This window comes from Sus scrofa, chromosome 9 (genome assembly GCF_000003025.6).
Source record: "Sus scrofa isolate TJ Tabasco breed Duroc chromosome 9, Sscrofa11.1, whole genome shotgun sequence".
NCBI lineage: Eukaryota > Metazoa > Chordata > Mammalia > Artiodactyla > Suidae > Sus > Sus scrofa.
Window position 1 is genome coordinate 118,568,502 of NC_010451.4, and position 24,707 is coordinate 118,593,208.

The following is a 24,707-nucleotide window of genomic DNA, read 5'->3' on the forward strand; positions in this document are numbered from 1 at the left end:
ATGATTGCATCTTAGGTCTCAATTTGGAGACCTAAGAGTTAGTAGCAGGATGTCCAAAGATAAACGTGATGGGTGGGGCTTAGGAGAAGTTGACCACTTGCTTTTAGGGATTAGCAGGTTGTTCTTTCTGACAGAGAGGTTCTGTTCTATGTGGAAGGGGAGCTTTGTAAGTGACAAGGAATTTTTTTTTTTTTTTTGAGTCAGGGAAGAATGAAAAGTCAAAGTCGATAAGTCTGATGGGATGGTCCTGCTGATAACTATTTCTCTTCCAGTAGAGTGGACTGGGGCAGCACGTTGGGAGGCCTGGCATTAGAAAATGCAGAATAACTATAATCTCGCTGGGAGACTAGCTATGCCTGGAGTCTGCTGCTGTCTATTTAGGATGTTGGCTTGAGAAACCAGGTCTGCAGTTTGTTAAGAAGAAAGCTGGCCTGGAGTTTGGAAGTGCTGATGGTTCTGTCTGGGGTGGGGTAGAGGACTGTGTCTTTTAAAATGGTCTAGAATACAACTTCCCAAACTTTCATATGCGTGCGTAGGAATCACTTGGGAATCTTGTTAAAATGCGGATTCAGACTGAGTCTGTCTGGGTGGAGCCTGAGACTACATTTCTAACAAGCCCCCAAGTGATTTCTCTGGGAACCACACTGTAAGCAGGAAGGGGCTAATATATTCTAGTGAAGAGGCTTTCTAATCGCAATTCAAAACCTGACCATGTATCATGCAAAACAATCAATTAATGCTTCAGTTTCCTAACCTATATAATGAAAATAATAATGCAGTTCCTTCTTGCCCTTATATTTTCTTTTTAAGGATAGTCTATGTGATAGGACTTTGAGATACTCAGTACACAGGTACAAAGTAAACGGAGGTAATTTATCTGCAGCTCCATTTCTAGTAGCACTAGTGCTTTGACATAGGGATTGGCGTCTAATAGAGCATGGTACTGGCATACCTCAGAAATATTGGGGGTTCTTGTCCCGACCACTGCAGTATCACAATAAAGCATCACATGATTTGTTTTTTTAGTTTTCTAGTGTGTATAAATTTATGTTTACACTATACTATAGTCTGTTAAGTATGTGGAATAGCAATATGTCTTAAAAAAAAAAGCAGTGAACATAACTTAAAATTTCTTTATGGAGTTCCCGCTGTGGCGTAATGCGATTGGTGGCATCTCTGTAGCATCAGGATGCAGGTTCCATCTGACAACACAGGATTGTCACAAACCTTCAATTTGTAAAAATTTTCAGTATCTGCGAAGTGCAGTAAAGTAAAGCATGATGAAAAGAGGTCTGCCTGTACTGATCCCTGCTGTGCCATTAACTAGTTAGATAACTTCAGGCAAGTTATTTTGCTTTATAAACCTACTTACTTCATTTATAAAAGAACATTTCTACAGTCATTGAACCCATGTCCACTGGCACCTATTCTGTACCAGATGTTATGCTGAGCACTGAGGATAGTAAATAAGATCTTACCCTCATCAAGCTCACATCCCAGGGAGGGAAACAAGCAACAAAAATAATTACAGAATATGCACTAGACAGGTGCTTTGACTAAAAACTAAAAACACGAGCGGTGTAAAATAAGGATGCTCTTGGGTGGCAAAAATTATTCTTAGATAGGAAGAAGAATCAGCCAGGAGAAGAACAAAAAGAAAAGTATCACAAGCAGAAAGAGTGGTACCAACTTGCTTTGGTAGGAAAATGCTTGAGTTGTGCTTGGGAGTCTTAAGTGTGGGCAAAGCATGTTAAGTAAGGTGAATGGGACATAGGATGAAGTCATAGAAAGTGGGGCCAGATCATGCAGGGGACCTTGTGAGTGAAAAGTGAGAAGATTGGAATTTTATTTTTTCATGTACCAGGAGGCAATTAAAATATCCTCAGCAGAAAAATGACATGTTCTAATTTATTTACTTGTTTTTATAAACTACCCTTCTGACTGGTGTTTGCCAACTGAGTAGGCAGGGGTCCAGAGGAAAAGTGAAGTCTCTAGTTAGGAGGTGAGATATGAGAACGTGGGCAAGTGCTCCTGGCAGTGGAGATTACAAGAGGTATGGGAACAGATTCCAGAGATATTTGGGAGGTAAAACTAAGAGGACTTGCTGATGGATTGAGCAAGATCAGATGGGAGCTTGGAGAAAAGTTACGGTTGAGATAAAGTAGATCAAGGGTATCTCCTAAGTTTCTTATGTGGGCAACAGGATAGATGGTGGTATCGTTTGCTGAGCTGGGGATGACTACAAAAGAGCATTGTGGAGATAAGGGCATCAAGAACTCAGCAATAGACCTTATCACACAGGATGGGTTTGAGGATAAAATGATGTAGCTATATATGCTTCTGCACAATGACTCACACTTAAGTGCTCAATATTTTGTTTTTCTGTTGTTGTTGTTGTTATTATTATTATTATTCATGAGGAACTACTCCTTGGAGACACCAGATGCCCTTGATCAGTAAAGACATGATAATTCCCTTGGACTCGACAATCATACTTTTATTTTCTCCAATGGAAAATAAATATTACTTTTGAAAATCCTGCAGTGGTGATAGAAGATGGGGTAGGCTCATGTGTGCCTCAAGCAGCATCAATCAAACTTTCAGCCAAGTTTTGATTATAAGATCTTTATTTCTGGCAATGATGTAAGAAGCAGAAAGAGCACAGCTGGATTTTCGGCACTAGGTGGATACCACAAGTTCTGGAAATTGGAAAAAGCATCTTCTAACTTGGAAATTGTGGTGATTTGTCTGGAGTAGTTAGAGGGAAAATAAATACAAACCTTCCCTTACCCCCAGCCCTTCATGGCACCGTTTACAGAGTATGTTGTCTGGCTGCAGCTGTCATGTTTGGTCTTTGCTAAGAATCTAGCCTTTTGGCCAATGTTGGTAGATGGGTGGTTTTGCTCTCTGATTTCTACACCTATGGCTTATTTTTACTAGCATGGGAAAGTAGCGTAGATTTTAGTAGTTTGCCAACCTGGCTACACATTAAGACTGCTGACAAATTTAAAAATATAGAGTGTGAGGCCAGTTTGTGGCAATTTAGGCAATCTGTTTATTTGAGCTTTTTTAATACAGTTCTTACATGATTCTGATTGGGTTAGTCTAGAAATGTCATTAGAAAAATCATTGTTCTAATGGTCAGGGTGTTATAATTTCAAAACTATGAATTCTATTCTTGCTTTCGCCAATGACTTGCTTGTTGTGTGGCATTGAGCAAGTCATCTCATAGTTATTAATGTGCAGTTTCCTGCCTGTAATATGAGACATTTTAGCCTCCCTTACTCTACTGGGATGAAGAACATACAGGGAGCTGATAGTAGAATATTTCAAGTAAAATGTATTTGTACTGGATTCTCTAAAAGGTCTTGGAATCTCTGTCCTGGTGAGGGCCTGCCTGGGTGCTTCACCCAATATCCAATACCATCATTATTTGAAATACAAACATATTCACTATTTGACCTAAAAAAATGTCTCTTAGCTTTTTGATTTATACACTTCATGCACAGGATTTGGACCATTGTAAATAAACCAGTTATTTATTAATAATTTTATAAGGATCAGAGGTTACTCCTTGAGATCACCAAACTAGAAGAAATATAGTGGCCGTTTTGGTATCACCAGAGGTGGAAGTCCTGTCATTACTCTAGGCTTCAGTCTGCTTCAAGAGTCCCACCTGGAAACCAAATTTCCTATAGCTGGAAGGAGTACAGGACACCCCAGAATTCCTACTGCAATCACAGTCCCTTTTTTAACAAAATAGCCAAGACCAGCCCATGGCACTCAAGGTCCAAGCTCCACACCGTGAGATCCCAAGATTCATTCCAAAAATGGGTGTAGATTGGCATCGACATGGAACCAGTGAGACAGCCCTGGTGATTGGGTCATGAAGAACTGACCAATCAAGTGCTTTGTGAGAAGTCCAAAGGTGGGACCCCAAGTGTGTCATCTGTTCAAGTGGCATGTAGAAGCCAGCCCCTGTTTAAGGGAGAATCCATGAGGTTGAGAGGGTATCGGAACCCCTGCAGGATTGGAGATGGGATTTCCTAGGGAATCAGGACTCTCTCCCAGCCCCTCCCCACTCTTACCTGGAGGGTCTTCTCTGGGCCCCAGGGGCACCAGTGTAAACTCTGCTGCTTCCCTGGCTACCTTACAGCCTTCTCCCTCCCTTATCACTGATGTGACTGGTGCTGTGCAGCACAGGGCCAGCCTGCACTTTGGGTACCACCCCCAACACCCACCTCTCTCTTCCCTAGCCAAGTTTGATCTGTATACCCTCACCCCTAAGGTTATTAAACTGGCAAGGAAATATATGAAATCGGCATTCTTGAATAGTTCTCCACTCTGGGCAAGGGAAAGGAAGACTGCTTCCATGGTTGAAATGTTCCAACCAGTTCAGAGAAAAATACCACATGAAGTCAAAATATTATCGTCCTGGCCAAGCAAGGGTTTTCCTTTATAACCATGCTGACATGCAAGGTTTACAGCCTTGCCTCTCCCCTGGTGTCAGTGGTATTGCCTGCTCTCTCCAGCTGGGGGATGTCAGTTCAGCAGAGGTAGGGGAAGGATTTCATCTGTGGGAGGTGGTAGAAAGGAGAGAGTCCCTTGGAGGATATAAACTCTGTAGTGTGAAAAGGGAGTAAAATATCCAGCCTAGGAGCAGAACAAAAGGAAGCTTCATTATAGTTAAACTGCAACCCTTCCTTAAAAGTGGATTTGAGAAGACATTTTAAATGTCATCTTCCTTTGGGGAAAGAAGCCATATACTAAAGAGTACATAGGGTGTGATTTGATTTCATTTATGTAAAGTTCATGAATGGGCAAAACAAATATGCTGATGAAAGTCAGAATAGTGTGCATTGCAGGGGTGCGGGGGCGGTTAGTGAGAAGGGGAATTTGGTGGGGGGGGTGAAAATTCTCTGCATCTTTACCGAATGATGATTATCCAGGTGTACACTTGAACTGTATAATAGGATTTGTGCAATTTCTATGTGAAATTTATTACTCAATGCAAATATTTCAAATGAATCATCTTTTTTTTTTTTAACCACACTTTAAAATGTGACATTAGGATAAAGGGCTGTTCAATAGAATAGAGACATTACTGATATTCAAAGTGGATTGCAAAGTATGAAACGTATTGTTGAACCTGACCCAGGAAAGACCACAGGCTTTGGCAGCAGGCTGATCTGGGACCAAGTCCTGTCTGCAGCTTTTACTGTGGATCTTTGAGCTAGCTTTAAATCTCTCAGGCTCAGTTTCCTTCTCTGAAATGTGGATAATAATATTTACCTTCAACTGCTGTTTGGGGGATTCAATGAAAAAATGTATGTAGGTGTCTTGCCAAACACCTGAAATATATCTCAAAAATAGCATTTATTATTAACAGATAGTAGATATATGACCACGTAAACTATGATGTTAAAGAATTCCAGTCATAAAATCAGAATTCTTTTCTAAAATATTACTGGGAATAAGGGCATGACTCTAAATAACTATTTAATATTAAAGACTCCTTCATGAACACCTGAGTGGATGTTGTTAAAATATGTTAAATTATTAAAATTTATTTAAATTATTTGAAATAAATTGCGTTCTGCACTGTAGGATCTTGGTCAAATTACTTAACATCTCTGCATGTTTCTTTATAAAATAAGAATGATAATACTACTTCATTAGGGATATTCTGATGTTTCAGTTTGTTAAAATATATAAAATGCTCTGCAGTGTGCTTAACACACTGAATTTTGTTTAATTTGCTAAATATTCAATTAATGGCTAATATAAAACAGTTTTTTTTTTAGTTCCTGGGAATTAAAAAACAAGAATTAGGAGTTCCTGTCGTGGCTCAGCGGAAACGAATCCAACTAGGAACCATGAGGTTGCGGGTTCGATCCCTGGCCTTGCTCAGTGGGTTAAGGATCCAGCATTGCTGTGGCTCTGGTGTGGTGTAGGTTGCAGACATGGCTTGGATATGGCATTGCTGTGGCTCTGGTGTAGGCCAGCAGCAACAGCTCTGATTCGACCCCTAGCCTGGGAACCTCCATATGCTGCAGGCCCTAAAAAGACAAAAAAAAAAAAAAAAAAAAAAAAACCAAACAAACAAGAATTAGACACGATCCTTGCCTTTAGGCAGCTTCCAACCTAGTGGAAAATGAAGACTTCTACACATTTGTAAAATAATGTGATGAACGTTTTACTAGTGTAATATTAGAATCCTAGGGAAGCATGCAGGAGGCATTGTATAAAAGTGCAGGAGTCCATGAAAAGTGTGTGGATGGTGGGTATGTTTCAATTTAAAAAAGGTACCATTGGGCGTTCCCGCTGTGGCTCAGTGGTTTAATGATCCAGCTTGTCTCAATGGAGGTACCAGTTCGATCCCTGGCCCAGTGCAATGGTTTAAGAATCCTGTGTCGCTGCAGCTGTGGCATAGGTCACAGCTCCAGCTCGGATTCGAACCTTGACCCAGCTTCCACATGCAGTGGGGGCAAACAAAAAAAGAAAAAAAAAAGATATTATGATACTAGAAAATAATAATTTAAGGCCACCATATGGTTGACTCTATGGCCAAAGGATTATTTCTATTTTAGAATCACAAGCTTATCTGTAACCATTAATATTCTGAATCAGAAGTGGATGCATTAAAAGAGCAAAATGGGAGTTCCCGTCGTGGCGCAGTGGTTAACGAATCCGACTAGGAACCATGAGGTTGCGGGTTCGGTCCCTGCCCTTGCTCAGTGGGTTAACGATCCGGCGTTGCCGTGAGCTGTGGTGTAGGTTGCAGACACGGCTCGGATCCCGCGTTGCTGTGGCTCTGGCGTAGGCTGGCGGCTATGGCTCCAATTGGACCCCTAGCCTGGGAAACTCCATATGCCGCAGAAGCGGCCCAAAGAAATAGCAAAAAAAATTTAAAAAAAATAAAAAAAAGAGCAAAATGGAAAGCATCTTCAGTTTGGCAGCAAGTTAGAAGAGAAATGGAATAAAGTTCGCAGTAGCAAGACCTAATTCTGTTGACCACCGTCTACCTCGAATGCAGTCTCTCTGGTTGGAGGCCATATCTGCGCATGAGAAGGGAGGGAACTTCTTCCAGGACAGTATTGAGTCAGGTCTACTTTGAGAATCTGATGAAAGCAAGTTATGAACACCTTTCCAAGAAAAAAAAAATGGCCTTTTAAGGAAACAAAATCAATGTATTAATTTCCAGCAAGCCCCTTGCCCTTCTGAAGTTTAGAGTAAGAGCCTCTGTTTTAAGAAAACTGATACTGCCATATCTTCTCCCCTCTCTGGAGAACTAACTGATATTTGCAGCTTCATTGATTACACGACCATATTAACACTGATGATCCTCAGATGACTTCTGGATAGTCCCCTTGAGTGTATGATAACCTTTTCTGTACTCCGTCCTACCTCGTACTTCCCAGTGCACTGAAGTGTCAGACTGCTCCAAGATGAAGAGCTTAAAGACAGCCTAACTGAAAAGATGTAGATGCTACACTGATAGCGATCAGGCTGTCTGGAGTGTAATATATCAAATATTAGTCTGCAGCAGCTAAGGCTATCACTGCTATTGAGTGCACAGTACTATCTTCACTTCCATGACAGAGATTAGATTGGAGGAGTAGGACCTTTGGTTAACAATAATCGACTGCCTCTATTTGCTAATCCTCTTCCCATGCTACTGAGGGTCCAGTTTTCCCCCAAAACCTTCTTGAGGGATGCTGATGGCCTATTTTGTTTTATGTCTCCTCAGCAAGTTCCTGAAGATCCAGTGCCTGGAGGGTGGAATCTGGGAGCAAGGCAGCTGCCTCCCAGTGGTGTGTGAGCCCCCTTCTCCTGTCTTTGAAGGCATGTATGAATGTACCAATGGCTTTGAGCTCGACAGCCAGTGCGTGCTCAACTGTAACCAGGAAAGTAAAAGGGTAAGGATAACTTAACTTTATTTCAGATCAGGTTGTGCTCTGCTCTTGAGGACCAATCCAAGAACATGGAGCAGAAATGGTCTAAATGAACCCCAACAGGCAGGGCCTTACTAAGTCGGGATACTAACCAAGGGTGTTGAGATTATTTGATAGGGAATTCAGAAGATACCATGTTTTTTTTGGAATAATCTCTCCTTATTTCAGACCTTGATCTTGGGTAAGAAGAACAACCTTATGGGTTGAGTCCCTGGGTAAATTACAAAAATGCTAGGATTCTGATTTGGCAATGTGATTTCCTCCGACCTGCTTTGGCTAGAAACGCTTGTTATATTTTTTAATAGAGCAGAGTCCTGATCAGGAACACGAATTCCTCAGCAAAGGCAAAGCTGAAAGCACTGTTGGACTACCTTTTGCCCTAGGATTTTGGCACAAGAGATCTCAAAAACCAACCACAGTCTTATCGTGGTTATGTGACTAAAATCCATTTTATTTTAGAATCTTCTCAAGTACCACACACATACATGAGACAGGAAGTTAAGCAGACTTCCTAGGCAAAGATCAATGGCCTTGACTGCTCTCCTGGCACATACCTTTATCTCAGTGTCCAGTACTCCAAGATAAGCACTGCAGGACAGATGTGAAAATAACACTCCTTGAAATGAGACCCCTGGGAAATCAAACACATCTGTTTGCACTGATCGTTTAAGGACTCAAGGAATTGGCTAGATGAAGGGAGAGTTAGCTATCATTCTAAAATCTTACTTTCTTGGGTTTGGTGAGTTAATGCTATTCTCTGTGTTCTGCATATAGTATACTTTGTGATTCCGGGAGATGACAAGCCAAGAGTTACAAAAACCAGCACACATGTGTAGAAAGGGAATAGGACTTTGGTGAGATCAAAAGCAACCATGATGCATCCATTCAAGCTGAAAGGAGAAAGGCAGCTTCAAAAAAATTAGGAGTTAGTTTCACTGGCTAAGTAATCTTGAAAAAAAAAACAAAACAAAACAAACAAAAAACTGGTATTTGCCATAAGCAGCATTTGTGGGATAGGATGACTAGATCAATGCAAAACAACACCACCTAGAAAGAATTTCCAGAAACTAGCTCAGAATACATGGGCCACAGCTAATAGCTCACTGTATCTTTATGTCAGAGGGAAAATGCACTATTTTTTTTTTTTTAGGGTTGTTCCTGTGGCATATGGAAGTTCCCAGGCCAGGGGTCGAATCAGAGCTATAGCTGCCAGCCTACACCACAGCCACAGCAACACCAGATCTGAGCCGGGTCTGTGACCTACACCACAGCTCACGGCAGTGCCAGATCCTTAACCCACTGAGCAGGGCCAGGAATTGAACCCACATCCTCATGAAGACTAGTTGGGTTCGTTACCCCTGAGCCACAACGGGAACTCTGGAAAACACATTATTAATGAATTTTATTAGTTTAAAAATTGTTCATGATTCCCTCGCATCGAAACAACAAAAGCTTGTCTAGACTTTTTCTTGGGAGGGGGGAGGCGGTCAGTAACAATATGGTTTATTATCTTAATAGTGTCTTTTAGTTCAGGTTCTTTTGACCCCACTTTAAGAGAAGTTAGTGGTTACCAAAGGGGAAAGGGAGGATAGGGATAAAGTAGGAATTTGAGATTAACATAAACACACTACACTACACATAAAGTATATAACCAGGAAGGACATACTGAATAGCACAGGGAACCATACTCAATATCTTATAATAACCTATAAGGGAGAAGAATCTGAAAAAATATTCATATTCATATATGTATACACACACACACACACATATATATCATTATGCTCTACACCTGAAACTAACACAACATTGTAAATCAACCATGCTAAAATAGTAGAGTAAAATAAAAGTAGTTTGCAAAACTATAATGTACATGTTTTTGAATTTTGATATTCTAGCATCCCATCCTCTGCACAAAGGAGGGACTATGGACCGAGGAGTTCAAGTTATGTGAGAACCTACAAGGGGAATGCCCCCCACCCACCTCGGAGCTGAATTTCGTGGAGTACAAGTGTGAACAGGGATATGGGATTGGTATGTTTCAGAAGGGATGCTGAATTCTGCTACCGGGTCATCCTTTTACTAGGCTTGGCTGGATCTCGAATCACATCCATTGTTCTCCTCGAGGAGTGGATGGAAATGCAAGCAGCTAAGGCTGCTTCAGTCAAAATGAAGTTTATGACAAATTCATTTTTTGTCTCCTCCACACGTGTGTAGTGGTGGTGCCGCTGCTGAGCTGCGTGTCTGGTGTCTGGTTGTGCTACCCACTTTGCTGCTGACTGAAAGTGGGTTGACCGGTGGCAGGAGTTGTAGTTCCAAAAGGAAAGGTGGAAACATGCAACCACACACAACCCACGTGCTGGGTACCTCCTCCATGCTCCCTACTCTTGTCAAGAGTTCCCGAAAAGAACAATTCAAGGTGGCATTTGCTTGCCATTCTTTCTGTACAGGGAAATCAGGCTGCAGAACCCAGGGGCAGCTTCTTAATGAAGTCACTGAAGTTAAACGGTCTCTGTGGCTGGAGCTGATTTAAAGTGAAGTTGACTCAAATTTGCTCTGGCTGGACTTAGGCATCACAGAGAAGAGAAATGCTAGATGCTGTTTGTGGGAAAACCTTGTGAGATAACCCCTAAGTTTTATGACACATTCATAATTGATCACCAGCAAGGAGTAATTTCATAAGTGATTCTAACTTGTAAATGCCAATAGGCAAAATTTGAGTTAATGCAAAAGCTTGCTCATTTTGGAGAATGTTCTTTACCATCTTTGAGTTGCTCTGTGCACTGAGGAATCTTGTAGTTGGGCAAGGAGTAGCAGGAGGCTTAGACTATGCCTCTTCCATGGTGTCTCATGGAGAAAATACTTATTTCCCCACCCTCTAATTTCTATCTTAATATATCATACACTCCCATATATGGGATCTTTAAGAATCATGTAACTCTTTGAGTTATTATACAAGTTGTTGGAAAACAGGAACAGAGATGGTAAGAGCTGAAATAAACTTGGAGATCATCAAATCTTTTTTTTTTAATTAAATTTCTTTGTTATACTTGTCCTTGAAGATCTTGCTGTGGCCTAATGTTATTTAGATTCCACACAAAGACTTCAGGTCATCCAGTCTTTAGATGAGGAAATAAAAAACCCTGAGCATGTGCCTTCTTGAATAGAATTTTAGAAGACACAGATATGCCACATTCATGGAAATTAAGCAAGATTTTCCTTCAAAAGGCCAACATGTGACCAAAATCTCCACTTTTGACTCCCCTTTTGACTTTTTTGGCCGCCCCACAGTATGTGGAGTTCCTGGGCCAGGGATAGTCGGGATGATCGGAGCCACAGTTGTGACCTCTGTCCCGGTGCTGCAGAGACACCAGGGATCCAGTTGTTACACAGCGGGAACTCCTTCTTGCTTTCTTTTTTAATCACAGAGGTTTCTTGGCTACCAGTGTCATGATCTTCAATGCAGCAGGCCACATAAATCTGTCCTCGGATTTGGGCCATTTTTTTCCCCAGCTAGTGAAGTTCATAGGTAGTGGATGCGCAGTTATAAGCTTTCAGGAATCATATAAACAGAAATGATATAAAAATTACTTAAAAGGCATCAACCAATTGGGATAGGCTTTGGCTGGCCAGCATCCTGGAGTGGGGTCTTGGAGACCTGCAAGACTAGGAGTTAAACTTTTCATTGCTGGGTCAGACAGAGATTCAGAGATTCTAAAGGAGAGCGTATGTTGGAAGAGAAAGAGGCAGGGCACTTGGTGCAAGGAGTTAACGTGAGGCAGTGGCTCTTACTCATTAGTGTAGGAGTATTCCTACGTATTCACAGTAGATGTGTGTCAGCCCTGCCGAGGACCATGTTAATGAGATGACCCTTGTAGAAACTGATTGTGAAAAACCGAAGCTAATGATTCCAGGATGAAGACCAAGTTGTGGGACATTCAAGTTGTAAATTTCTGTTCCTTCAGGTGCTGTGTGTTCCCCATCATGTGTAATCCCCCCCAGTGATCCCGTAATTCTTCCTGAGAATGTCACTGCTGACGCTCTGGAGCACTGGATGGAACCTGTCAAAGTCCAGGTGAGGAACAGGTCATTTTTATGTGCTAAGGATGTAAGACTGTTCAGCCATTCTCAACCGACAGCATGTTCCTTGGGGTAATTTCAGAGGCTTTCAAGCAAGTAACCACAGGGATGGTTTCTAGAGAGAAGGATTGAAAATCAAGAAGAAAAAAGAGAAAAGGCTGTAGAAAAAAAAAATAACACATATCCAAAGGAAAGTTTAAAAAATAATACAGAAGGAAGATTTGGAGACATAGAGAATGATGATACAGGAAGAAAATTGAAAGAGAAAATTGCTACAAATAAAAAAAAAGTAGGGCAGGAAAACAGGATAAGCCAAATAAATGAATAAAGATAAAAGAAGGTTGGAGAGGGAAAGATAAATTAGAAAAGCTGCAAATAAAAGTGAAAACAGGGAGAGAATGACTAAAGGAAGTTAAGTTTTAAAAGTTACCTTTCCTGCCTCCATTTCCCACTCTCTCTAAACCCTGAAAGCCTCTTCCAGAGCCCTGTAATATTCAAAGTCAATCTTGAGTCAGATCCATTACATCTACAACCTATTCTCTCGGCTTTCCATTTGTTTCCATCCTCACTTAAAACCCTGAGGACTCTGCCTCCCTGCAGGGCCCACTGGTCCCTACTTTCTCACACCCCTCCTGACCCTGGTGCCACATCCAAGCCCTTCTCCCTGCCTCCTCCCTGAAATCACCAACATTTGAATCTAATACCAACAGAATAAACCACTCACCATCATCCATGCAGTTGACATCTTCTGACCCTCCAATCACTCCCTCCCCCAATTTCTTGAACACTTTAGCTCCTGGCTTATAATCGCTTTACCTAGTACCTCTGGCATTACTCTTACTGAGTTCAGCATCCATGCGTTTGGTCCTTCCTTGGGGTCTCATTTCCATGGCCTCCTTTTCTCCAATGGTCACCGTTGCCTTCTTGACTTCCTCTCCCACATGCCCTGCTTGGCTCCCTCTAATTTTGCCACAGGGGCCCTTGGCTGATTATTGAACATGCCAGGCCTGTTCCCACCTTAGGGCCTTTGCTCTGTGGTTCCCTCACCTAGAATACTCTTCTCCCAAGTATCTTCAGGTCTTGTTCCTTTGCTTCGATCAAAATTTCCGGAGTTCCCGTCGTGGCGCAGTGGTTAACGAATCCGACTAGGAACCATGAGGTTGCGGGTTCGGTCCCTGCCCTTGCTCAGTGGGTTAACGATCCGGCGTTGCCGTGAGCTGTGGTGTAGGTTGCAGACGCGGCTCGGATCCCGTGTTGCTGCGGCTCTGGCGTAGGCCGGTGGCTACAGCTCCGATTGGACCCCTAGCCTGGGAACCTCCATATGCCACGGGAGCGGCCCAAGAAATAGCAAAAAGGCAAAAAAAAAAAATTTCCCTCATCAGGGAGGCCTCCTTTGACTACTCTGTCTCAAAGTTTAATTCCCCTAAAATTTTGTCTCCCTTCCCTCCTTAGGACTTATCATGATGATGCCTATTATATATTTTACTTTTTTATCTTATATATTACCTCTTTCTGCCACCAGAATAAGAATATTAATGAGAGACTATTGTCTCTTTTGTTCACTACCATATCCCCAGATCCTAGAACACTGCCCTGTATGTAGTAAGTGCTCAATAAATATTTGTAGAATGAATAAATGAAAAAAGATAAAGAAAAGGCTATACAAGATGTAAATGGGGATGCTCTTGTGGTAAGTTATTTCTTCTTAGAATAAGGAAGGTGGGGATGTCATAAAGCCTTAGAGTTTGGTGGCTTTATTAGACTGTCCAATAAACAAAATTGTGGAAGGCTGTTCTCACAGAGTCATCAAGAGATGGACTCTAGGAGTTCCCGTCGTGGCTCAGTGGTTAGTGAATCTGACTAGGAACCATGAGGTTGCAGGTTAGGTCCCTGCCCTTGCTCAGTGGGTTAACGATCTGGCATTGCCGTGAGCTGTGGTGTAGGTTGCAGATGTGGCTTGGATCCCGTGTTGCTGTGGCTCTGGCGTAGGCCGGCAGCTACAGCTCCGATTAGACCCCTAGCCTGGGAACCTCCATATGCCGTGGGAGCAGCCCAAGAAATGGCAAAAAATAAAAGACAAAAAAAAAAAAAAAAGAAAAGAGAGAGATGGACTCTAGAGATGTACCACATTTCAGTTAGGAACCATTCTCCGATTTCTCCTTTTTTACTCACAGCTGATTGTTCTGTATTACCTGCAGGGATGTGTGTAACAGTGGGACAATAAGGAAAAAATAAGTATGATTCAGCAGTGAGCACTGGGGAGTAGCATGACCCTATTGATTCAGTCAGTCAGTCACTCAACACTCATTGGGGCTTACTATGTGCCTAGAACTGGGCTAAGTGCTGGGAAAATGGAGATGAAAGAAGTGAGAGTCCCTCTGTTCACAAGATTTATAATCTGGCTACAAAATGAACATTTGTAATAATGCAACACGGGAAATGTCTTGGTTATGGTAGAAGTGCTGTGGGAACACTGGAGAAGAAGGAGCTAGTTCTTCTGCTTGGAATCTTTGGGGAGTTGGGGAAAGATCAATGGACCAGGAAGCATTTCTTCTGGGCCTTAAACTATGATTGAGAGGAACATTCTAGAAGGTAAAGAATGGTAAGAAGTTCTATGTGGCTGAACGCAGGGTGTGTGTGGAGGTGAGGGAGAGGGGAGATGGGAGCTAGACAGATGAGGTAAGGGAGAGGCAGGTAGGCAGGATCCTGTAGGGCATGGCAAGCACCTCTTAGGACATTGAACCCAATGAAAACACTATGCAGGAGGGGACCCACCACAGGTGTGAGCGCGCCGTGAAGACCGGGTGGGAATGGGAAGAAGAAAGCCAGGAAAACACCTTGTCTGGTTCTCCCATCCCCTGGCCTTTCCAGACTTTCTGTCCCACTTCCCATTGTGCGTTGTGAAGGCACAGCTGGAATTATGGTACCCTGGAGGAAGACCTTCTGCCCCATGTTCTCAGAGACCCAGAGGGTCAAGGCCCTTTCCATCAGTCCCTTAAAGACAACTTCCTATGATGAAAGACTTCTTCTCTATAAGCCGCTAAAGGAGGAAAGGATGTTTACAATCCATTTTCACCACTTGAGAAATTAACTGGTTCAGGAACTCTTCTACATTCTCTCCACCATCTACCCAGCAGGGCATCCAGTGGGTACAGTCATGGAGGTAGGGTTTGTGAGGCCAGAGTGCAGACCTTCCAGTGACTGGGGTTCTCCCACCTCTGCTTTTTGGCTTGGGACATTCAGAGAAGAGCAGTTCACGTTTCTTCATTGCAGAGACTTGACTATTTCCAAACTGGAAAGCAATGTTCTCTATTTTATTAAAACCTCCTCTTTCTCATCTGTACTTTGGAGGAGTCATTATCATTTATTTACCTCGTTCCCATAGCATTTTGTTCATGTTTATATTCTTAGTTCCTTTTTCAGTGCTGGGCACTTTGTAGGTATCTTAATGAACATTAGTTGAATAAGCAAAGAAATTAATGTAGCATCATTTTCTACTTGGGGAGTAAATGTGTATTTTCTCTACAAACTGGCACATTTCAAAGGCTTTTTACTAGTGTGTATCACTCTATCCTTGTCAATTTCAAGTTGCCCTCCCAAGACAGAAAAGGCAGAATTTATTTTCTTCTTAAGCAAAATACCAAACATTATCATCTGTATCATTGCATTTTTCATTACTATGGTAGTCAATAAATCCATGGTTTTGGAAAGTAGGTTATCCAGGCATAGTTTTGGGATAATAACGTCTCAGAAACACTGTAGATGTTGGAATAAAGAAGGCATTTTTTTTTAAACCTGTGTTTTTATTCATGATCTCTGTTATTCACAAGCTGCATAAACTTAGGTTGTTTCACTCTTCTGTGCCTCAATTTCCTTGGAAGTAAAGTAGGAATAATACTTAACTCATGAGGTTAGTGTGATTATCAGATGAGAAACATAAGGATAGAACTTAACTTTGTGCTTGATGTGTGGTAACCTTGATCAGTTGTCATTCCTAATGGAAACAGGTTGCCTCTCTTCACCTCTGCCTTCCTCTTCTTATCTGTAATAATATGCCATGCTCTTTATGATTGGGGGGTACAACTAAATTTTGTAGTGGAGGGTCCCCATTTGCAATATGGTGAGGGGTTCTATTACTTTAGTGGCATTCTTGAGACTTGTGTCATATTTCTGTGTGAAAAGAAAGTGACACAATTAAATTAGCTGCTTCTAGCAATGTAGGGGAAGAAGTGAGGTAACTCACAAAATGAACTTCTCTTGTGAGACGAATTTTTTCCTGAAAAAAAGCCCAAAGGTCAGAAATTAAAAAACTGAAAACTTAAGTAATAGTTCCTGCACCCCCAAATCAATATTCTTAATACCAAAAGAAAACCAAGGGTTAATCCAGTAGTTAACATTCGTTATAGAGTTGCTAAACATGCTATTATCTGTGTTCTTGCAACTCTTTGGTAGATGTCATAAAATTAAGAAGGATTTCTTACAAACAAAGCTTACAGGGGCTGCTTTGCTTTTAGGGAATTGAAACTTCATTATAAGGAGTTCCCGTCATGGCGCAGTGGTTAACCAATCCGACTAGGAACATGGGGTTGCGGGTTCGATCCCTGGCCTTGCTCAGTTGGTTAACGACCTGGCGTTACCGTGAGCTGTGGTGTGGGTGACAGACGTGGCTCGGATCCCGTGTTGCTGTGGCTCTGGCAGAGGCCGGTGGCTACAACTCCGATTCGACCCCTAGCCTGGGAACTTCCATATGCCGCAGAAGTGGCTTAAGAAAAGGCAAAAAGACCAAAAAAAAAGAAAGAAAAAAAAAAGGAACTTCATTATAAGAGAAAAGCAAGAGAAAGAAGTCAATGGAAGCAAAATGATGACAAGGGTATTGCCTTTGTGTTCCCAGGTTCTGAGTTGAGGTTATGCACCAGCCATAGGTGATGCCATAATGTCTGGCACTTTGTGGCACTCATTGGCTCTGGAGGGTGGGAAAATTGTAAGCTTGTCCTCATAAAGAAGGAGAAATGCCTTATAAACCAAAGCAGTTGTATGACATGAAAGTCTTCTTCGAGTAAAAGCCTCGTGACTTACATTGATTTATCTTGAAGGATATTCTCTATTGCCCTCAATCTTAAGGTGTGATGTCCTTAAGAATCACTTGGGCAGTTTGTAAAGGGAATGGACACAGGGTTCCCCTCTTTGGAGAGCCTAGCAATGCCTTGGGGCATTTTTCTTTTAACAAACACCCCATTAATTCCACTGTAGTGCTTTGAGAAACCCTGCAATTATAAAATAAAATACTGGCAACGTAACTATTTTAAGTCCAAGCACACCTATTTGGAGCCTGGCTCATTTGTTTAGTAAATGATGATGTCCTATTTCATGTAAATCCCTGCTATCTCCCATACTTCAAATACCTTTGTGTCTGGCAAGACTACAGAGCAGTGGATTCAATTGCATCATTTTCTCTAGTCTGCTTCCAATGACTTCATCCTTTGTAATAAAAAAGATATCTTATATTTGGATAACACTTTATTGCCTTCAAAGTTGCATATGTATGATATATATTTTTTCTATATTTATGTTTTCATTGGAATCTTATAAACCAAAAAATTAGGAAGGGAGGATTATATTATTCTTACTTTACTGACAAAAATAGATGTTGTCAGATGATCTGTCCAAGGTTGCACAGCTTTCAAGAAATGAAGAGAGAAGTGCAACCGACTTCTGACTTCAAGTTCAGTGTGATTTCCCCTGAATCTCCCTGTTCAGTGTAGTCTTTTGTTTTGTTTCCTGGTGTATGTTTGGGTTAGGGTGCCCCTCAAATAGAAAAGAAGTTACTTCCCTCAACCATGAGAACCTCCTTATTCCCGCATTGCTGTTCCCTTCTTGTGAGGTCTAGCAAAAATAATTTAGAGAAATATTTCCCTGTAAGACTCCTTTTCCTTATTGTGAAAAGAGTTTGTTTTTAAAGAACAATCAAGTATACTTTTTAAGTTCCTATGTAGTTTATTTGCCTGTCTCTGGGGGTTCTTGTGAGTTTTTAAAGCACCCCTTCAAGATAGATAGTACTACCCTCACCATTGCTTGTGAGCAGACAGGGCTCCAAGGGGTAAGCCTTATAGTGTTCCAATTCACCTAGTACAAATTTTAAGTTTGGAAACTGAAAAGATATCACCGCTACCTATAAGAAAGAAAAATACTGTTCTGTAAGTTTTATACTTTGTAATGTGTGTGTGTGTGTGTGTGCGTGTGTGTGTAGATAGGCAGGTGTAAGTCATTTGTTTGTCTTTTTCTGTCCCTTTTACAAATGGGGCTGGAAAGACAATTAATGGCCATTCAGTGTTTCCTATTGGAACACTGCTGACTAAAGAAGCAGTTTCCAACGTATTTGGTTATGAGCCTGAGAAGACAGTAAGGATGAACCTATTATTTCTAAATATTTCAAGGGTATGCTGGCTGTGAGAAATATGCAGTAAGGGTTTGAAATTCCCAGGTGGACTTTCTGGGCCTTTGTTGGAATAATGGCATCTTCTTCACCTCCTGCACCCAGGGACTTAGACCTTTCTCTGCGGATGGCATCAGCAGAGAAATATCCTGACAGGAAGAGGAGACGCCAAACACAAAGGCCTTCTTGGCTGTCAAACAAATCCCAGCCGCTCAAGGTGACTAAGCAATGGCATCTGGCAGCTGGGACTGGCAGGAGTCAGCCAACGGCCCATTCAGTACCACTGCTCATATGCAGAAACAGGCGCTTCTGGCAGACTGTCCTCCTACACCTCTGGGGCAGTAGCTGGGTACCCTGTGTTCTAGGGCACCCAATCTGATAGTGTGGCAAGAATTCCCTGCGGGTTCCACAATGGGCACTTTGGGCTTGTCTCATCCCTTCCTTTCCTCTTTGTTTTTCTCTTCTTCTTCTTCTTTTCTGTGATTCTAGCACCAAACTATAAGGGTCTTGAGGATAGGCACGTGTCACCTTCACCCCCAGACCTCCTCCATGTGTGACTCATTTCACCCCTTGCCCAGAACAAGGTTGCTGCATGAAACCAAAGGGCTTGAAGAAGGTAATGGTTCCCGCCTCCACAGAGCCGTTTCTCATGGCAAACCAAAAAGCCTAAGGTTGATTTTTTATTATTGTCCTTAACCACTGTGTCTAGAGAATGTTTTACCATATCTTGTGACTTTCCTATTTAAAATGTGAAAATTGGGAGTTCTTGTTGTGGCTCAGTAGGTTAAGGACCTGACATAGTATCTGTGAGGATGTGGGTTCGATCCCTGACCTTGCTTAGTGGGTTAAGGATCCAGCATTGCCACAAGCTGTGGCATAGGTCACAGATAAGGCTTAGATCTGGTGTTGCTATAGTTGTGGCGTAGGCCACAGCTGCAGTTCTGATTTGACCCTAGCCCAGAAACTTCCATATGCTGCAGGTGTGGCCCTAAAAAGAAAAATGAAAAAGAAAAAAAATTTTTAAATAGGAAAATTGATGTTTTGGCTTTCATTATAAAGAAGTGGACCTGGGAGTTCCCGTCGTGGCACAGTGGTTAACGAATCCAACTAGGAACCATGAGGTTGCGGGTTCGGTCCCTGCCCTTGCTCAGTGGGTTAACGATCCGGCGTTGCCGTGAGCTGTGGTGTAGGTTGCAGACGCGGCTCGGATCCCGCGTTGCTGTGGCTCTGGCGTAGGCCAGTGGCTACAGCTCTGATTCAACCCCTAGCCTGGGAACCTCCATATGCCGTGGGAGCGGCCCAAGAAATAGCAACAACAACAACAACAATAACAACAACAACAACAACAACAAAAAGACAAAAAAAAAAAAAAAAAGAAGTGGACCTTTGAGAACCAGATTTCATGGAGAGATTTTTTTTTTTTTTTTTGCACATAATAGGGCAATTGTTTGCACATAAATGAGTTTTTCTAAATTGTATTTGAAAATATTTCTTTCTGGAGTTCCCATTGTGGTACAGTGGAAATGAATCCAACTAGTATCCATGAGGATCCAGGTTCAATCCTTGACCTTGCTCAGTGAGTCAAGCATCTGGCACTGCCATGAGCTGTGGTGTAGGTCACAGATGCAACTTGGATCCCACGTTGCTGTGGCTGTAGTGTAGGTGAGCAGCTGTAGCTCTGATTTGACCCCTAGCCTGGGGACCTCAATATACCCTATTAGTTTGCTTCCTAAGTTCATTTTCCTAGATTGAACAATACTTTTCTTTTTTAGTGTATCATAATTAGGAATTAGTGAGGCCCAAATTAAGGAGGTTTTCCTGTGGCCACACGTGTTAGGTTTGCAAGGATTCTCAGCACTGCGTGGAATCCCTCTCCAAACTCCCCAGCTCAACAGAATTGCTCAGTCAAAACAAATCTTATAATTTCTGACTTTGTTTTCCTAAGTCAGTCCCCAAAGGATTAATAATTCCTTAAATAAAACCAAAATGTTTTAAGAAGAAAAGAAAAGCAGGGCAAAAAAAAAGAAGGTAATGTCTTCCAGGAGCCCTGGTCTCTTATTAACTGGTCTCACCGTCCTGTCCATCTCCTTGTCCCCTAACCCTTGCCCTCCCCCCACCTTGAGTGTCCTCTTGATGGGTACAATTGAGTGTAACAGCTCCAGCAACACTTGCCACACATCGTGGGACAACAAATTCCTCAGACATGAGTCATGAAAAGATCTTCTTTTTCACAAGTTTTAAGCATGGAATTGTTCCCTCTCTGTTTGAATAAGTCTCAGGCATCAATTTCATCTTCTCAAGGGAAGAGGAGGCAAGAGGGTCTTGGAGGGTGGGGGAAAGTGGAGCTGAAAACTAAACTGCAGGGTAATAGGCTATGGTCCAGATAAATATGCAAAACAGTTCTGTATTTTATTTAGGAAGGCACACATCGGTAATAATAAGGAAATTGTCACAAACCTGGGCAGCAGCATAAGTTTGTGATCTGATGTGATTAGTAGCCCATTCTGTCAAGTAACTATTCCTGATAAAAAACAGTTGAGCAATATTGTGTTAGACCTTAATGTTGGCTAAGCATCGGTCTTGTGACTTTAAACAAGACATTTAAGCAGGCAACAGCCTTCATACAGCCCTACAACCATCCTAATAACCCTTAACTGCTTTTCCTTCCCTTCCTCCATCTCTCTCTCCCTCTCTTCCTCCCTCCCTCCCTCTCCTTCTCCGTCTCTTCTCCTTTTTCTTTGGCTCTCTCTTGTTTTCCCTTTCTTTCTTCTCCTTTCCCCTTACTTTTTGTTTGTTTGTTTGTTTTAGTGTAAAATGGCCCAAGAGGAGATCGTTAAACTAATTTTCTCATGAATTTTCCTTTTGAAAACTTCAAAACAACTCCTTGGGCATTTAATCGTCCACAGCTGAGTCATCTGAGAAGTGGCTTTCTAATAGTATAACAATGATAGTTATAATCTTATAGAAATAATCATCTAAAAATTCAGAAAGAGTTGTTACCAATAGGGAGCAAAGAAGGAGAATGTTGTTGGAAGGACATATGGAAGGGACATTAATTGAATCTCTAGTGACTTAAACTCTGGAAACAGATGCAGAAAGATGTTAAGATTTGATCAAGCTGCACAGAGGCTATAAGGTTGTTCTTTCAGTTATTTGCTATAGCTTTTCAAATTAATATGTAGGATTATAATGTGTCAAAAACACTCCAGAAAATAATAAAATCATATTAAACTGTTAAACAATAAGTGAAACACATAAGCGGTTTTGTTTTTTTGGTTTATTTTAATTTATTTACTTTATTTTTCCATTTTATGACTGCACCTGCAGCATTTGGAAGTTCCTGGGCCAGGGGTTGGATTGGAGCTGCAGCTGAGGCCTACACCACAGCTACAGCAATGCCAGATTTGAGCCTTATCTGAGACCTGCACCACAGCCTGCAGCAACACCAGATCCTTAACCCACTGAGCAAGGCCAGGGATTAAAGCCACATCCTCACAGAGACAACATGGGTCCTTTACCCACTGAGCCACAATGGGAACTCCTATAAAAGGGTTTTTTGCATTTTTTTTTTTCTTTTGAGCAAAAATAGGTTTGAACTGGGCAGCACCAAACCAGAAGTGGTTAAGAGTGCTCCATAACAGAAACTGGGGAGGGACTTTATTACTGAGAAAAGGTAGGAGCAAAATAAGGAAATTATTGATTAGTTATAGTTTAAAGCATAGTTGGTGGTTCATGATTGGTTGTCCTTTGGTTTCAATTTATAAGCTTATGGCATTGACAGGCTTAGATTTTGGTTTGTTTCCACAGGCCACCATGGCTTTAAAGCCACTCAGTGTAATGGCCTCCTTGTTTAATCAATTCAGCACACCTCAGCAGGACCGAGCCCTTCTATACCTCCTTCTCACTAGTTTTCTTCCCATTTCACTTCTCTCTGTTACCTCACCACCACACATGAGCTTATAAAGTATAGGACCTGGAGTTCCTGTTGTGGCACAGCGGAAACGAATCCAACTAGGAACCATGAGATTGCGTGGTCGATCCCTGGCCTCACTCCGTGGGTTAAGGATCTGGTGTTGCCATGAGCTGTTGTGTAGGTCACAGACATGGCTTGGATCTGGCATGGCTTTGGCTGTGGCATAGGCCGGCAGCAACAGCTCCGATTAGACCCCTACCATGGGATCCTCCATATGCCATGGGTGAGGCCCTAAAAGGACGAAAAGACCAAAAAAATAAAAATAAAAAGTAAAAAAACAAAATATAAGACCTGAAAGACATTTGAAATTTTCCTCCAATTTTGATCAATAAGTTTTTATTCAATTAATTCTGTATATGCAGTCTTTTTTCCTAGGAGATGAGTGACTTTCATGGGCCAGAGGATGGAAGAGGGTCCTAGAGCTACAACATCTTATTTAGTGGTTGACAAATACTTGTTAAAGGTTGTCTCTCACTAAGTCACTGAGAGAAGATGTATGAGTGGGAGAGAGGCCCTATTCTCAAGCATTTTTCAATCTAGGAAGACGTATGACATGGGTACCCAAACTTTTGCAGTTTTTACAGAGATTAAGGAGGTCGCCAATCTGAATTAGTCTTAAGACTGAATTGTAGAATATTAAAAAATCATTGAGATGGGCATTGTCAACTCCATTATCATGAATTTATCCTACAGATACAGTTTGTGTATGAAATGATTTATACATAAACTTTCTTTGTTAGAGCAAAAGACTGAAAATATCCTAAATATCCATTAATATGGGTGTGGTTAAGTAAATTAGGGTATATCCTTGCAATGGAATAATATGCAATCAGTAGACTACAGGGCCTCAGATACCATAAAATGAATAAAACACCAAGAAACATTAAGTGAAAAAGTATGACCATCTAACAAAGAACAATAAATGAAAGCACTAAATGAAATAGTATTTTATAATTTGTGTGAGGAGATAAACAATTTCACATATGTATATATGTACATAGGCTATCTATTGATATAAAAAAAGAACTAAAAATAGGAGGAAATTGGGTAGTTGGAGAACAGGAATAGGAAGTAGATTGTGTATCTTTTTATGCCTTTTACATTTTATATTGTGGATGTGTATTACATAATAATAAAATTACATAAAAATACAAAGGTATAAAAAAATAAATTGGAAATAATGAAAGAGCATTGGAGAAAATAAATTGAAAGACAGACTCTTTTCCTTAACTTTTTTTTCCTTTTGCAATGTATTTTTAAAATTTCTCAACTATTAGAAGACCAACACTCCTGCATGTATAGAGGCGGGAGATAGGATGGAAGGGATGAAGGGCATAAGGGAAACTGTTACAGTCAGTTCAGAGTGTTCTGGCAAGCTCTGGTTGGGGTCCTCATGTGAGGGTGCTGAGACTAAGATCCCTTCATGTGTAGGAAACGATGTACTTTCCACCCCCCCCCCCCAATAGACTTGGAGATCTTTGAGGGCAGTGATGAGACTGGTGGCTTTTCAGATCCCTCTTGCTTCTAGGGAATCCGGCCCATAGTGAGTGACATGTTTGGTCTGAATTGAATGAGTGACTGACTAGAGCAGGGATTAGAGGTTCTTAGTGGATCCAGTGCATGGGAAGGAATACATTTGCCATGTATTTGCATTTCAAGTGTTCAAGTTGTTGCATTTTGACATTATCATTACCTGGTGACAGCAATAAAGTATGAAACATTGAATTTTTTTAATAATGAAAGTCATGACCACTGGTAAATAGAGTTCTAGTGGAACCTGTTTAGAACATAAACAAGAATCATTTCCAGGTAGCTGAGCCATCATTCATGTGCAAATAGTTCTGCTTAAGTGGCTCTGAGTGCAGGAGAATAGCTCACTTTTTCAGTAGGCTGGACACCCCACTGTGTCTACCTTATATATTTGTATAATCCTGTACAGTTGGCCTTCATATCAGTGGGTTCTGCAGCCTCAGATTCAACTAACTGTGGGTCAAAAATATTTGGGAAAAAAATCCAGAAAGTTCCAAAAAGCAAAGCTTGAATTTGCTGCTTTCAGGCAACTATTTATATAGCATTTACATTGTATTTACAATTATTTGCATAGTACTTATTTTGCATCAAGTATTATAAGTAAGTGCATTAGTATTAAAAGTAATATAGAGATGATTTAAAGTATACAGGAGGATGTCCCTGAAGGTTATATGTAAATTATGTCATTTTATATAAGGGACTTGAGCATCCTTGGATTTTGTCATCCGTGGGATCC

The 24,707-nt window shown here is 41.4% G+C and overlaps 1 protein-coding gene across 2 annotated transcripts in view; it reads left to right on the forward strand.

Annotated features, from left to right (window-relative positions):
- PAPPA2 (pappalysin 2) overlaps positions 1-24,707 on the forward strand; it is a 273,310-nt gene that overhangs the window by 205,839 nt on the left and 42,764 nt on the right. For both annotated transcript variants that reach the window (XM_003130330.6, XM_021063681.1), the window contains 3 exons: positions 7,751-7,919; positions 9,854-9,989; positions 11,921-12,030. In XM_003130330.6, the coding sequence (XP_003130378.3) occupies positions 7,751-7,919; positions 9,854-9,989; positions 11,921-12,030 (415 nt within the window). The remainder of the gene's footprint in view (positions 1-7,750; positions 7,920-9,853; positions 9,990-11,920; positions 12,031-24,707) is intronic.